The sequence below is a fragment of the Camelus ferus genome, chromosome 25, assembly GCF_009834535.1.
Source record: "Camelus ferus isolate YT-003-E chromosome 25, BCGSAC_Cfer_1.0, whole genome shotgun sequence".
Classification (NCBI taxonomy): domain Eukaryota; kingdom Metazoa; phylum Chordata; class Mammalia; order Artiodactyla; family Camelidae; genus Camelus; species Camelus ferus.
In genome coordinates this window covers 35,005,304-35,021,952 of record NC_045720.1, presented here as the reverse complement: position 1 = coordinate 35,021,952, position 16,649 = coordinate 35,005,304, and the positions used below count along the sequence as shown (strand labels likewise).

General features: G+C 44.1%; 1 protein-coding gene across 3 annotated transcripts in view; it reads right to left on the bottom strand.

Annotated features, from left to right (window-relative positions):
* The window catches only part of CDH17 (cadherin 17), a 92,107-nt gene that overhangs the window by 33,151 nt on the left and 42,307 nt on the right, over positions 1-16,649 (bottom strand). For all 3 annotated transcript variants that reach the window (XM_006191988.3, XM_032467777.1, XM_032467778.1), the window contains exons 3-9: positions 12,315-12,413; positions 6,625-6,759; positions 5,592-5,730; positions 3,744-3,902; positions 3,432-3,631; positions 519-650; positions 37-187 (exon numbers count right to left, since the gene is read on the bottom strand). In XM_006191988.3, the coding sequence (XP_006192050.1) occupies positions 37-187; positions 519-650; positions 3,432-3,631; positions 3,744-3,902; positions 5,592-5,730; positions 6,625-6,759; positions 12,315-12,413 (1,015 nt within the window). The remainder of the gene's footprint in view (positions 1-36; positions 188-518; positions 651-3,431; positions 3,632-3,743; positions 3,903-5,591; positions 5,731-6,624; positions 6,760-12,314; positions 12,414-16,649) is intronic.

Here is a 16,649-nt window from a genome sequence, read left to right as displayed (position 1 = left end):
AGCTAACACAGAGAGGACAGTTACATGGCTTCTCACCTATCTGTTCATTCTCCTGGACCTCAAACACCGTCAGTGCAGATGGACACGCAGGTGGGTTATCGTTAACGTCTTTAACCTTCACACTGATTCGCAGTGGGAACGCAAGTGGTTTTCCATACTCATCCTTCGCAACCGCATAAAAAACATACTGCAACAAGATCAGAGTCACAACGTAACTCCATCAGCCCCTTTAAAAGGCAGAATGAACAACTATTTCAATGCTATTTCATTTATCCCCTTATTTTTAATTTCCTTCGAGCAGAGAAACTAGAAAACATACAATGGATCAGATTTGTGGAGATAGTATCATGTCTTTGAGAGCAATGGTGCACTGAGGTTCAGATACAGTTTAGGGGGTTTTGTTGGTGGTAGCGGCTTTTCTTTCTTTTTTTTTTAAGTAAAATTGTTTCTGCTCTCAGCTGTCTAGGGGCACAGGATCTTGTCGTATCTCATGCGGAATTCCTCCCAGTTTTACTCACTGTATCTGTTTCTTCTCGGTCCAAGGGCTGAGTCACGTAGATATATCCTTCCTGGTCGATTGAAAACGGGAATGTTGGTGGCTTCTCCTTTACCTCTAAGGAATAGTGTGCACCTGGCTCATTCCACTGCACCTGCAGGGCCCAGAGGGGATTGTGAGGGAAGACACATTGGGACTGAGAGAACGAGAAACGAAGCAAACAATTTTGGGTTCTCGATTTGAAATTTCTGACACCTTGTTTGTACATCTGTGGTTTCTTTATTTTTTAAGGGTAAATAACAATTCTTTTTACTTCTTATTTCTTATTGAAGTGTAATCAATTTAGAATGTTAGCTTCAGGTGTACAGCAAAGTGATTCAGTAACACATATACACAAGTGTATATATGTGTGTGTGTGTGTGTATATATATAGTGTCTTTTCCATTATGCCTCATTATAAGAAATTGAATGTAGTTCCCTGTGCTATTCAGTAGGTCCTTGTTGTTTATCTATTTTATATATAGTAGTTAGTATCTGTTAATCCCAAACTCCTAATCTACCCTTGCCCTCTCTTCCCCTCTGGTAACTGCAGTTTGTTTTCTACGTCTGTGAATCTATTTCTGGTTTGTAAATAAATTTATATCTCTTTTTTCAGATTCCACGTATAAGCATGATCATACGATATTTGTCTTTCTGTGTCTGACTTACTTCACTTAATAGGATAATCTCTAGGCCCATCCATGTTTAATCTGTGGTTTCTTATAACCACTGAGTTATATTTTTCATTTTTAACCTAAAATAAGCCCCCTTTTTTTTCCTTTTTACTAAGTTGTATTGTTCCAAAAAAGCCGGTATTTTTCTTCTAAAGCAATTTCTTGTGAACTCCCTAAAGAGTTTGTGGGGTGTTCTTTTGGAAGTCTGGCTGTGAAGGCTTTGTATCCAGGAAACACCAATGTAAGAAACAGAATGTACTTTGTAGCTGGCATTATCTGAGGACTAAGCCATGATGTCGCGAGCTCCCCAAACTCACCAGTGAAGGTTAAGAGACATTTCCAACCTCAGCATGCTGTTATTTAAGATAAATGAGCCGTAAATAAAGAACATTCCTCCCCTAAATATTTAGTCTTAAAGATTTCAGGCATAAGAATAATTGCCAACTCCTAGAGTTGTTTTGTAAACAACTTGGCAAAAAAAAGATCAATAAACTCAGGCCAGTCTACTTGCTACAGACACAGCCCAGCCTCTCTGATTCTACCGCTGATTAACATTTGTTGAGGGTTTACCCCACGCCAGACACAATTCTAAACACTTTGATGTGTTATTGCAATAAATCCTCACACAGCCCTGTGAGGTGAGACTGGTGTCCTCCTCATTTCATAAATGGGGAAACCAGGGCACAGAAAGTTCAAGTGACTGGCCCAAGGTCCCCAGCTACTTGAAATTTCCACACCAAACTATTCTCTCAAACCAGCTTAAGAAGGGCATCTGTGGACTCCCGTTGCCCCGTGCTGGTTATTTAAGCATCACCCTCTGTCTGAGCCAAAGACCATGTTCTTGGTTGTAAGCGGTCTCCCCTTGTGCCCTAAAAGTTCTTCTCTCTTGAGCTGTCCCCCTCCACTCTTCTTCTTCAGTTTTCAAGACACCCCCAGCCTTCGAGACACAAGCACTTCCCCCAGGCCTGGGGGTTGGGGGTGGCACCTGAGAATTTCTTTTCTCTCACAGCCCCAAGGGCAAACAAGTATATGTGTTCCTTTTAGCATTTACAAATCCTTATGAAGGTAATTTAAATAATAACAGAAAGACTTTAGCAAAGGAACTCAATCAGAAATTCTCGTGGCAATGAGTCCTGATATATTTTCTTCGCTGGTAAAGCAGAATACTTCTTGATTTCATTCTTTTTTTCCTTGAAGGTGAAGTTCATTAATTCAGCAGTCAATAAATAAAAGTCCTTTTAGGTTAGACAATAGATACAGTGGGCTGGGCCATTCAGGACCCCTTAACAATAACAGTGTCATTAAAAAAAAAAAAAAACTTAGGGGAACTACAGACTGGGACGCCCTCATTAGATTAACGTCTTCCATCCACTTCCATAGACACCACCTCCCAGTTAATTTCCACAGCAACTCGAAGAGCTGTTACTATCCTCATTTTACCGAGGAGAAGTTGGGGCTCATAACAGTTCAATGGCTTGTTTATGATCAGTCCTTTAAGTAATGGAGCAAGAATGCGGTTTTGTTCATCTGCTTCCAAACCCAGTGCTCTCTCACTATCTCACAGCTGCTGTGTCAAGAAACCTCTGGATCTTCCAGGAAAGACCAGATCTTGATGGGCCCCAGGGTGGATTTCCAGGAGCTAAGAAAGGAGGAGGGGGCCCAGGGTGAGACACCAGCCATAGAGGTGGGAACAGGGAGGGCTTGAACGGAGGGGAGAGGTACCCACAGGAGATGGGGTTGGGAGGGGATGGCTTCCCCAGGTAAAGGCTGTCTACTCAACTCTTACCCATGGCCAGTCCTATCTTTGTTCCTCAGCCTCTGATGAATGAGTTTTTCTGACAGAGATTTTTCCCACAGGAGTATGAAACAGGTTTTCAAAAATATTTGCAGCCCGAAACTTGAATCATGTACATGTGCCATATCCAACCCAGTCTAAGGCAGCCATATCCCACACTATGGACAGGGAACAACAAGTAACAGTGTTATCTACTTAGAAGGTGGAAGTAAGTGAAGTTCTCTTTCAAAACTATGTATATATCCGAATCCAAGCTGGTAAGGTCCAGAATTTTACCATGACAGCAGACTCCAGAGACTAGGGGCAGACTTTGTCTGTTTAGTTTGCTTTATAATTATGCTATGCAAGCGTGGCAGTGAGGCCACGAGGGTGAGCCCTACGAAGTGCGTGCTGGTTGGGCAGGCTGCAGGCATTCCTTGGACACTACCTGAGTGATTTTGATGGGGAGAGGGCTAGTCGAGTTTTCTGAAATCTCCACAGGTTCTGGTGCTTTCCAGATATTCTCCTTCACCATAATATTCACAGATGTGCTGTCACTGAAGGAATGGTCATTCTGGCCTCCCATGTCTTTCACTGAGACCACTAGGTTGTAGGAAGGATTCTTAACGGGATCTAATTCCCGGGATCCTATGGGAAGTAGGAGAGAAGAGAAAAGGAAATGTCTCTAAAGGTGATAACAGATCTTGGTCCCTTCTTCTGACTCAGAGAGCCCTGGGAGGGCGTTCAGCACTTCACTTACCTTCTAGAGTAAGGGAAATTGCCCCCGTTTTGTTGTTGATCTGAAAGTACATGACATCGTTGACCCTGGGCAGCTGCATGATGATTTCATAAACAAGCTGGCCATTGGGTGTGGCTGGGTCATCCAAGTCTGTAGCATTGACATACATAAAGGGCTTTCCTGTTTAGCAAAATGTACCCAGGAAAAAAAAAGGTATTAATTAATTGAAACCCAAACCAACCATAGCCACATTTGCCTTCTATGATGGAGAAACAGAATTCAGAAAGATGCCGCAAGTCACATCAGTAAAGGAATAAATATCTTTATTCTGCTCCTTTCCCCTAGGATGGGGTTTCTTAAAGTATGGTCCAGACACCTCTAGGGGTCTTTGAGACTGTTTGTCGGGTCAATGGAGCCAAAATCATCCATGTGTAAAAGATCCATTCAAAATTCAAGATAATTCGATGGATTTTAGCATAAAGGAGTACCCTCTAAAAAGGCACTGATGTGGTTTCAGATTTCACATTGCAACCAGCCTTTAAGAAACCACTACTTGTTGAATTCTGATCTAGTATCAAAGAATATCCACAGTTATCTGAAAATGCTATTACAAAACTCCTCACTTTTCCAATTACAAATCTGTGTGAGGAGGGTTTTTCTTTAAATGCTTCAACCAAATCAGCATATGGCAACAGACCAACTGCAGACACAGACGTGAGAATCCAATTGTTCTCAATTAATCCAAACATAAAAGAAATTTGCAAAGATTAAAACAATACCATTCTTCTTAATAGTTCATCTTTGAAAATATAGTTATTTTTATTAAAATATGCTTATTATTTTAAATAAATTACTAAATAAATATTTTTAATTCCTCAATTTTAATTTCAAATATGGTAAATATTGATATATATATATATATCAATATATATATATCAACATAAAACCAGTGATGTATTGGAGCCAACTCATGAGAGCCAGTTGAATTTCCAGAAATTTTCTGAGCCAATTATTTATACTATTACTAGCTTAAAATAGATTACAATGGGAGATTTATACCATAGAAATTGACAAATGCTACAAATCAGGGGTTCCCTCCACAGAGATAGCTATTAAAATTTACCAGCACACCACTGGATACAACCCACAGATCCAAAAGTTCTTTGGAGTCTGCAATAGTTTTTAAGAGAATTCAGGAGCCATGAGACCAAAAAGTTGGAGAACCACTGATCTAGAAGATCCTATTGGAAGAGTATTACTTAGCAGAGTTCAGTAGTGAACATTTGGTATGCAACCTCAGAGACAAAGAGACGCGGGAAACTGCGTCACAAGATAAAGTGGAAGGAAAGTTTTTCCTGAGTTGTTGGACATGGGCATTGAAGAGTGAGAGACAGAGAAGATTAAGTAACACAGAGGGAAACTTGACAGTGAGTTCATGGCAGTGGCCAAGAGTCTTTCTGAGAACTCAAAGTCCAACATTCATGTTTATTTCGTGCACTGTTATGATGCGCCTTCATTCCTCCAAATCTTCAGTCAAGCCTGCTGCACGTACCTATGCCTCGACGAGGGGCTTTTGTGGAGAAGAAAGGTAAAAGAACAGCGAGGAGACGAGCCAGAGCTAGGAGTAGGGAGTAAGAGAAGACAAAGACCTGGGAGCCGGCAATGACCATGAGGATGGCCTGGGAGGGGATGTGGAAGAGGCAGCTTATCTTTCCAGAGTGTTCCAGACTGTTCCAGAGCTCTACGGTCATCTAAATCCTCCCCCTAAAACAGTGGTTCTCAACTGGGGGAATGATAACTACAGCTGTCCACCCACTGCCTGTTCTCCTTCCATCCTTCCACACACAGCTCCAGGCTCCTGCCAATTACCTGGGCGGGAATTCTGCCTCACAGAGCCTTCATAGTTGGGCTGGACAAACATAGGTCGATTGTCATTGATGTCCTTCACCTCAATGGTGATGGGGACCGGGCCCTCCACTGTGTTGCCCTGAGCATCCAGGGCTGAGACCTGAGGTCAAAAGGAGAAGGAAACCACCATGGTGAGTCTGGACTTCATATGACACACCCAAAAGTCACTCGAAGGAAATGAGAGCCCAAATAACCCATAACCTGGTGACTCTAGGGGAGAAAGACACCCATAAAAGCCCAAATTGGGAGCTGCTAAAATAGACCCTATCAGTCAAACCAGGCTAATCATGACTGTGTTTTTCCAACAATGGGGTATGCTGGACACTGGACATGCTTTTTTCTAAATAGTTGGAGGAAGTGGAATAAGAACACTTTGGCCCTTGAGGGTATGGAAATGCCATGTCCTGTTACAGAAGCATTTGTGGTCCATCTGCGGAGCCGATCATGAAAGCTTTCGGCTTGGTTTTTCCCCTACAATTTGCTCTTTACCATTCCTGGGTATTCAGATGTAAACCATGAAACCTAAGTGGAAAGAGAGGGAGAAGGGTGTCTTTAGTCAGCCTCTGACTTTAGTCATCGGTTACTTCTGCTTCATGCAAGGCCCACAGGAGCTCCGTCCAGCACTGGTGCTGCCTTCTTGGTGGGTCCAGAGCCCATCCAATAGCCACAGGCAGATACCAGTGAAATATCAGAGAAGTGCTGGCTTGGTTTTGATCCAGGTGCCTGAGTGCAGCCATACTTGGATGAGTAATGCTATCTGGGAGCCTTGGCAGTATAAACTGGGTTACTCTGGTCAAAAAGCCGAAAAAAGCCAACTCTCTAGTTGGTTAAAAAAAAAAAAAAAAGGACACATGAGTTTGTGCGAAGCATGCCATTAATGTTAGGAGAGATGAAACGCAATTCTGTGCAAGGGATGGAGGCGCCAGCGATACTTCCAGGACAAAGGGCGCTCAGAGAGATTGGAGGTGATTTCCTCTGTGTGGTCTCAGTTCACCTGGAGTCTGTGAACAGCTCTTGTTTCCCTGTCCAGGGATCTGTTGTGATACAGAAGTCCATCTGGTTGTATCTGAAATATGCCATCTGTCTCTCCAGTTAGTTTGAAAGTCACAGCAGGAGGATCGGCCTTAAACTGGGGAAAAAGCAAAAATCAGGTTAGATTATAAGGAGAAACAAAGTTGTAGAATTTGTAATAAGCCACAAAGTTCAGGTAACGGTTTTATTTGTACAATCACTAAAGTAGGAAGTTCTAAGCTTTTAAAGTGATGCATACTGAAAGTTTGCTTGAAACTTAACTTTCGATATTTGCATTCAAAATACATTTCCCTCAAGAAACAATGTGTGACATAATTCAGTACATTGGCAAAAGCCAACTGATGCTTCAAATTGTAGCTGGAGTTAGATGAGATTTTTCTGGGAATATCTGACAGCTACTAGCTCCCAAGAAACATTAAAAAGGGTAGCTTCATTGCTAGGATAAAAAAGATGTCATTTGGTACTTTTAAAAATTGTGACAAAGATTAAGAGATATTTTAATATTAAGGAAAACAATTTAAAAGTGTCTTTAATTGATAAGATTTTATAAGACAATTTTACTTTTTCAGAAGTGAAGAAAATATCAATGATTATTCATAGGATAGCTATAGTACTTTTAAAACAAGAATAGAAAGTTCACATAAAATAAAGCAGACATAAAAGTTGTTCAACTGCATTAATAATTTTAATATATTTTATATATTTACAAATTAAAAACCAGTAACAGCCAATATTGTAAAGGGTGTAAAGAAACACATATATTAGTAATGGAAATATAAATTTGCATAATCCTTTTGGAAATAATTTGAGGCATAAAATATTTGTAGCCTTTGATAGCAAACATTACTAAACTGAATTTATCCTAAGGAAATATTTTTTAAACAATAAACTGCATGCTTGTAGCACAATAGCCTTATTTATAATACTCCTAAAGTTGGAAACTCCTACATGGTCAAAAAAGAAAGACAATGAAATTATATAACACATAATATAAACCTGATAGAATTTTAAGCATTAAAATGTTCATTCTATAAATTATAAAGCAACAAAGGAAACCATGATAAAGTATAAAGTAACAAAAGGAGAACATAAGAGTAAATCTAGACTATGATTGTAACAGTACCAAGAGTTTTCATGTCAGTGGGCAAGAAACGGAATTGAAAAAAACAATTGCTGTGTTAAGTGGGTAGGACTGTGGGTGAAGAGTTTCTGTGAGTGTTTGCTGGTTGGTATTATGTTGTTTATATAATAAATGAGTGTTACGATTTTGCATTTTAAGTAAAAAGACTGGACACTGGTGAAAAGGTGGAGTCAGGGTCTACAAAAAAAATTTTTTTTTCCTTCCATAAAAGTAATAAGAAACTGGCAAAAATTGTAAATATCAACTTTTTTAGAACTTTGGAAGCCAACCAAATGCTTGCAAAATCCAAAGAGTGTTTATTTACGAAAATTACTATCAGTAAGAACCAAACTTCATGGTTACTTTGACTTGGCCTAATTCCATCATCCTTTCTCAGGATATGCAGGGGCCTTGAAAACCAACGGCCTCACAACCATGGTCCTACAGACTTTTTGAGAAACCTCCATACTGTTTTCCACAGTGACTTCCCCAGTTTATATTCCCCAACAGTGTATGGGGGGGTTCCCTTTTCTCCACATCCTCACCAACGTTTGTTATTTGTGTTCTTTTTGATGACAGCCATTCTGATCTGTGTGCGGCGACATCTCAACTTGGCTTTGATTTGTATTTCCCTGATGATTAGCGATCTTGAGCAACTTTTCATGTGTCTGTTGGCCATCTGCATGTCTTCTTTGGAAAAACGTATATTCAGATTTTCTACCCATTTTTAAATCGGACTGTTTGTTTTTTTTGATGTTGTATGAGCTGTTTATTTACTTTTGATATTAACCCCTTATCAGTCATATCATTTGCAAGTATTTTCTCCCATTCAGTAGGTTGTCTTTTTGTTTGGTCAATGGTTTCCTCTGCTGTGCAAAAGCTTTTGAGTTTAATTAGGTTCCATTTGTTTATTTTTGCTTTTATTTCCTTTGCTTTAGGAGACACATCCAAAAAAAATATTGCTACAATTTATGTCAAAGAGTATTTGTTTTCTTCTGGGAGTTTTATGGTTTCAGTCTTACATTTAGGTCTTTAATCCATTTTGAGTTTCTTCTCGTACATGGTGTTAGAGAGCATGATATGCTGGACTAGAACCAAAGACCTGTGTTTTAATATCAGTTATGCCATTAACTTATTTAAGCCTCAATTTCCCTACCTATAAAACAAGCAGTTGGTACAAAAAGTCTCAAAGGTCTTTTCTAACACAGATTCTGAGATTCTAGAAGGAAATCTCCTTCATCTCCTATTCCTCCACTCAGACACACACACACACACACAAACACACATATAGAAACAAGAAACGTTCAGCCATCACAGCTGGGCTATAATTTCCTGCCGAGAAGAGAGAAATTTTGTAGCATGGTTAACGGGAAAGAACAGAAAAAGACGTGGAGCAACTCAAGGAATGACTTCACTGGCTGGGATCCTCAGGGACTGTGAAACGATCCCACGAAGCAGGTTCCCGGTCTGTGATGTCTGTAAGTGAGAGACTGCCTCAGCGTACAGTTCTGATTCTGTTCCGTGGCTCACAGAACCTCTCCTCCAGAAGATGCAGCTGTAACCACAGACCCTCTGGCCATACATATATTTTGCTTAGATTATAGGACAATTTTTTAAAACTGTGCCAGTATTCTTACATCAGGAAATTTTACATAAATATAAAAATGTCTGACTTTTCTGGGAAAATCATCAAATCCAATAATGCTGTACACAAATTCTGACTCAGGAAATTGTCTGGAATTGAATCCAGCCCGTGCCCTTCGGTGCACTCTCAGTCCCCTGTTCCCTGTTTCCCAGCTGCTGAAGCCAAGGATCAGAAGGCTTTTAAATTCACGTTTGCCCAGTTGGGGTTTTCTCTACATCTGCTTTTTGCTATTGCTTTTCTTGTCTCCAGACAGCATCATTCATCGCTTACCCGGCCCTTGTGGGCAGTGAGATAACTCACTACAGACGGGCTTTCATGTCGTCCTCAAGCACGGGGTTAGCACCTGGGGGAGGAAGACCCCCGAGTCTGCATCTCCAGACCGCCCACCGCCTCCTACCGTCTCCACCTAGCCACCCCACAGCTCACCCTCAACTCAAGACGCCAAAAGCTTCTTTACTAATTTTCCCATAAACCCACCACCCCTCTTCTCTCTCTCTCTCTCTCTCTCTCTCTCTCTCTCTCTCTCTCTCTCTCTGAATAACACCACTAACCAGCCAGTCCAGCAAGCCAGAGACCTGCGAGTTATTCTGAACACCTTCTCTCACTCTGGCACTCATTCAGTAACCAGTCCCAGCGGCTGTGACCCCTCACATTGCTCCTACCCGTCTCCTTCCCTCCACTGCCCTTCGTACTTACTTAAACCAGGCCCCATCACGTCCCACTGGCCTGTGGCAAACAGCATCCCAAAAGCCCTCCCACCTCTAGGCCCACCCCCTTCATCACACACCCAGAGTGATCAGAGCAGGTCTGTACATGTACGGTCTAATTCCTTTACACTTTCCTTAACCTCCAGTGGTGCCTGCAGCCTCCCACAGATTGAAGAGCCAATCCAGACCCCCCACCCACACCCCAGACCCCAGCAGCGCCATGTTTGACAGCATACTATCTCCCACCCTAAACCACCTGTCATCTTTCATTGTCTGGCTAAATGCACGTGCACACTCCCCGTGCTTTTCCCCATGCTGTACTCAGGGCCAGCTTTCTGTTTGTGAGTGCCTGTTCGCCTTTAAATGCTCAGTTTAGGGGTCAATGAAACCTCTTCTGTTCACCCATTAGCATCCTCTTTTAAAATCGACCACCCTTTCTCCACCTGCCCTTGGTCCCCTCTGCATCCCACCAGCCTCCAATCAGAACCCTTCACTGCATGTGTTGGCCTACTTGTTAGTCTCTTCTACTACCCAAGAGCTCCCTGGGGACAGGGATGGTGTTGGGGGTCATCCTGTATCCCCAGTACCCAGCATCGCGCCTTGTAACAGTAGGCACTTCATGCATCGTTAATACAAGATGATGAAAAGAATACGAAAACAAATACACGTATGTATGTGTGTGACCGAAACATGCTGTACTTCAGAAATTGACACAGTATAATTGACTATACTTCAATTTTAAATAAAAAAAGAAGATGAACTTGTGCCTAGCCCACAACGTTCTTACCAGCTTGTGAAGCATAAAAACACACAAATGAAAGAATTTTTTAAATGTGAGAAATCTATAACTAAGTGCTCCCTGGCAAGACAGAGATGTAAACAAGGAGATCGTTCTTGTGTGAGCCCAAGCCACACACTCCCAACCAGGGCCTTGCATCCTCTCCAGCTTCCCCTTCCAGTTTGCAGCCCCGGATGGAGACCCAATTCAGGCCCACTGCCTTTGGGAGAAAATCTAAGAGTCCTACGAGTCAGGACCCTTCCTATCTCTGCAGCCCCCTCTCCCAGCTTCTTCGCCAGGCTCTCTGCTCCCAGCCACTCCAGCCTTCTGCCAGGAGTCCGTGCACGACCCACCCTCTCCCAGCGCACGGCAGGTGTCCATGCCGTGCCTTCGCGGGAACGTTCCTCTCTTCCTATCAGCATCCAGCTCTCAAAGCATTTGCTACTCCCTCAGGGCCTGACTTCCCCAACTGGAGAGGTCAGAACTCCATCACACCCTACGGCAGGAAGGCAGAGATACACGTGCACCCCTGCCAGCTCATACTATGGGGCCTCTCTGCATTAATCTGATGTCAAATGAGAGAAGGAGGGGTGAGACAGCTTTCAGCCTCTCCTGCGTGGGCAGGAACTGTCCAGGAAAACACATGCTTGGCAGTTAACAGAAAGCATCTGCCTTCGATGGTAGTTTAGCAAGCCTCTGTTGCTCCCCGAGTGCGTGGTGGGGTGGGGATCGTGGCACCCCTCAGAGACTCATCGGAGCATCCTTAACCACCCCAAGGTCAAGTGGCTTCCCCGGGGGATTTCTGGTCAATGGGGTAGTATGTTTTTCTCCCTCCCTCCATTATATTTCCAGTCCCCTTTATAGCTGAAGTCTCTGGCCCCCACCTGCAATCCACCCCTCAGTCTGATGCTTTTCTCAGTGAACTAACTAAACGAGATGACTGCCTCCCAGTGTGCTTGGCCAACCCACAGGCAAGGGCCCAGGGATGGGCTCAGGGCGGGCAATGAGGAAAGCCATTCCAGAGAACCCGCATCTTCAAATGCTTTCAGCAGCCTGTCTGTCCTCCAATAGACAGCTGCTCAGATGGCCGTCCCGCTCCAGAGCCTGGGCCCTCACCCCCAACCCTGGGGGAGAGGCGGGGCCCACAGGCGCCAAGCTCCCCGCCCCAGGGATGGGAGCTCTCCCCACCCCCCATGCAGTTGAGGAAGTTCAAAGGAGGACGTCAGGGACGATGCCTTACGATACTGAGGCCACTCATCTCTGTTTTAACTTAGCTTCTGAAACTATCTGATAATGAGATCTGCCATGCCTCTATTTTACCTCTGGCTGTACAGGAGATAAAGGAAGAAAAGTCCACTGAGTGAACCTGCAAAATCAAGGTGTGGTCAGGAGGAGCCTTTACCTGGAAGATGATTTGACTCAGTTCTTGGCCTTCAAAAACAGAAAATGTCATGGGCTTCAGGGGTCCACTAAACTTTCCCTCTTGGCCATATCCAGTTGTCTAAAAAAAAAGGAAAGAAAAAGAGAAAATTAGCATCACCCTCTCGTATGAATGTATATGTGCCACTTACTGATTTTATCATGGCTTCCAGGACAGATGTATGAAACCTAAGACTGCAACGTGGCTCAAAATAATGTGAAATCTAATCAACACAGGCAGGAAGGAGTCTAATATTAGTTGAGGCTCTATTATGTCAAGGTGATTTGCCAAGAGGCTTGCATTGCTTTTCTCATTTAACCATTCAAGCAATCACCCTGTGGGGAGAATATTATTATAAATGAGGCTCACAGAGGTTAGCCACTTGCCCAGCGTAAATCCATAAGCAATTGACATGGCACACACACTGGGCTCTGACTGAAGGAAAGTTCGTGATCTGCCCACAATACCACTCCGCCATTAAATTCTACATGGTTTTACATCAGCTCCTAAAACCCCTCCACCACAGTTTATAAGGAAATCCGTGGCAGATTCCCCGCACACTAGAGTTTAGGCACGTCAAGGACAACTGAATTTATAAGGGAAAAAAAATACGTAGACACGTTTAGTACAATTCTTCTTAGCACATAGTTTGATTGTAAATTTTGGTCAAATTTTGAATCTGAATTTGAACTGAACCTGTTACTAACATTTGATTAGCAATTTATACTCATGCAGAGAAAAAATTAAAGCACAAGATATTTAATTCAAGGAATAGCCCTGCAACATTTCCAAAGTCAAAAGACCCTGAACTTGACAGGCAAGAGTCCCTGTGGACGCCCAAATGCAGGCTGGAATAACAGTCAGAAGAGCTCACACTTGCTAAATTAGTTCATGCTGAGCCCTGTCCTTAGCACATTTAATCCTGACAACAACCCTGTGGGGTAAATCATTACTGCTAGCTCCGTTTTACAAACGGTGAGACTCAGACACAGAGAGATTAAGTAATTTGCCCCGGGAGTGGTAGGAAGCAGAATTCGAACCTGCGACTCCAGACCCGGCTCTCTTAGCCATCACGCCCCGCTACCCACCAGGGGGAGCATGAGTGACTGACACATCCTGGCGAGACACTGGCAACATGAGGGATGTGCAGGAGGGTGCGACTCCCACCACTCCCAGCCCCAGAGGATACGGAGTATTTAAAAGCAGTTCCTGCCATCCTTTCATTTCCCACCACGACTGTATCACCGAAGGGAAACGCAAGGCAGAGTGGAGCAGGCTGCATGTGGGAAGAGACAGCGGGCCATAAACTCACCGCGGAGGGAACCCTTTGGGACGGGGGATCTGGAGGGATCTAGAACCCATACCAGGTGTTCCGCCCTGCCTCCCCCACGTCCCCGCCTTCCTGAGTGGCTCTCCAGGTCTCCTTACCTGTGGTGGGATTCAGGGCTGGGATACGTTAGAATCGGAAGTGTGATACGGGAAGTTGATGGTTTTGGAAAAGTAAGAACTGAGGGGAAGAGAACTTGTTTTCCATTTCTTTATGGAGATGAATAGAATCCATAGAAACACTGGAAATAACCCCAAAACAACTAGTATAAAATGATGGAGGAGAAGATCTTATACTGTATCTCTCAGTTCACTGAATCTTGATTAAGTTGATCTGGGTTGTCAACAAAAAACCAGCAATAAACAAGAGCACAGAGGGCTTTGGAATTTGGCCTCCTTTCCGTCAGAGCTGGGGCAGGCCCCTGGATTAGCTGTCCCCAGCCATCTCCAACCTCTCTCCCTTAGGGAGCCAAGTGATTGCTTTCCCAGACTCCCTTGCAGCTGGGAGAGTGGCCAAATGACCCAGTTCTGGTTCACGAACAAAAGGTGAAGTCCGCTTGAGGAGGCAGGGACGGGGGAGAAGGGTTCTGGTCAAGCCTTTGTTTTCCTGATGAAAAAGGACAGATGTGGCTGGCAGCCCTCTTCCTGATTCCATTATTCTAGCTCAGATAATGGACCTCATGTCTGTAGCTGTGGCAGCCATCATGAAGCCACGGGGGATAAACCAGCTCAAATAATGGGGGAGCAAAGGGAAAGACACCGAATCTCCAATAACATCACAGAACTGCTGAAGCTGCTCGGGACCGCCGCGGCAGGCTTTTCGGTATCCGAGAAACATAAGCCCCTGTTTACTGAAGTCTCTCTAAAGTCGCTTGCAGCTACACGCATTCTCAGTCGGCACAATAATTAGACTTTCAGCTCATCAGTTCCCTTCAAGGTCTATCATCATCTGGGGGCTCTTCCTCCCTCCCACTTCTTTCCACATTGTCTCCACTTCCATTAGCTCCTCTGGAAGGCGGAGCACAAGGCCCCGCCATGGTTGGTACAGGACGAAGGCAGTGCCTTTTGAGGGGTTACTGCTTAACAGCAAACCGCCCTCATCAACCTTCTGCTCACATCGGCAAGCAGGCAGACTTTCCATTCAACACCAGTGACGGCGTCTATAGGAAATCTGCATTAGTCGGTAAACGTCACTAACAAGCCTGCGTTTCTCCTAGGTGGACCAGCTCGCTCTCCTATCAGGAAAAAAAAAAAAAGAAAAAGATAAGTCTCCATTGCAAAGTTCAAAGTTGGGTTGGGTTCTCTTATCAGGACTAGCAGTCTCTCCTCCTGACCATTAAGCTGGCTATTTGAGCTATAAAGATTTCAAAATGCATGTGCGCGTCATGAGTCATCGGCCATCCTGCCAGAACCGGGAAGAATGCCATGGGGGAAACTTGTGGCAAGACAAGAGGGTTTAAGTGAGAGTTGGAGGAGTAACACGCACTGTCTTGCACAAACAGGTGAAAGGTAGGGAGAGAAGGGAACTGGTATTTTTGTGTTTCCTGTATGTCCGCTGTGGAACTAGACCCTCCACACACACCATGTCTTCTGATCCTCAACACTACCAGGAACGTATCTCCAAAGAAGTCCCATAGCAGAGGCACAGATGACCGGCGCTGCAGTGGGATGGTGCCAGCTCTGGTGGACCACCAGGCCCCACCCCTACACCAACCACGCTGCTGCACTGCCTTCAGGCCAGCGAAGGACACAGGCAATGACCAGACCTGCCTGCCTGGTAGCCGCCTTCATTGTACTTTCCAGCAAGAGTTCTCTGCCTTGATTACACAGTATTTATATTTATAGCATCTATTCTTCTTCCTTCTGGAAGAAGCACCATCCCAGGCAAAACCCTAAAACGACTGGCTTCCCCTTGATTTCCCTGCTGCACTACTCAGCACTCTTTCTCAAACCCTGGATCGCTCGCTCTCTCTTCGGTGCCTTGGCTACGTATCCAGGCAGTGTTTCTAACCCCCTATGAGAACCAGTTCTCAGAAAAGAACAGGAGAGCCACTCGTAGTATGGAATAAATGACTGGCAATCATTTTAAATTACTTTCTCTGCTGAATAAAGCCTTATGCTGAAGGAAATAAGCTCCAACTAAATGTCCAGTCTTCATTGGAGAGGGTCTAGGAGTGCAGGGGTGGGATGGAGGCAGAAGAGGAATGGCTCCCCGCACGTCCCTGAAACCCCAGCACACAGGTAGCAGCCTCCCTCCTTCACCCAGCGACAGCCGTGCCCGTGGCTCTCTCCTGGGCAGGGCTCTTGCTGCTAGCAGTGGTTTGGCCAGTTTTTCTTACACCAGGGAGAAATCCCTTTGGGGTGAGAGTAGGGAAAAGAAAACTTTATTTTCACCCTTTATCTAGGAAGAAAAATGCATGTCTCCTCAGACAAGAAGCCCAGAGGAGCCAGCTAATATCAAATTATCGTGGTAGAATCTTCTCTCTCTTAAATCTCACTGTTGTTTCCTAATAGAAGTCTATAAGTTTGTATTTAATTCCTGCCTTGCTCCTGGCCCTGTGTTATGTGCCGAGGCTGCAAAGCTGACTAAGACACAGTCGTCCTCATGAAGGTCAGGGTCCATATGAGTGTAGACACTGAATATCTAAGATGTGGTAGTCATAGTGATAGCTAATATTTATCAAGTGCTTAGACTCTGCCAGTCACTGATCCAAGGACTTTATAAGTGCACTGTCCCATTTATTTGCTACATGAGGCAAGGACTCTTATTAGACCCGTTTCACAGGGCAGAAAAGTGAGGTTCAGAGCTTAGTCATCCAAGTTTCTATCACTGGTAAATGGCGATGCCAAGTTGGAACCTAGGTCTGACTTCACCACCACCTTACGATTATACAGATAGTAAAAGACATTCGAGAGGGTAAGAAGAGGAAAGAAGGCAAGTGGGGATGTCTGACCCAGGCCTTAGGCAGTGCCAGCGACAAGCGTTGAGCC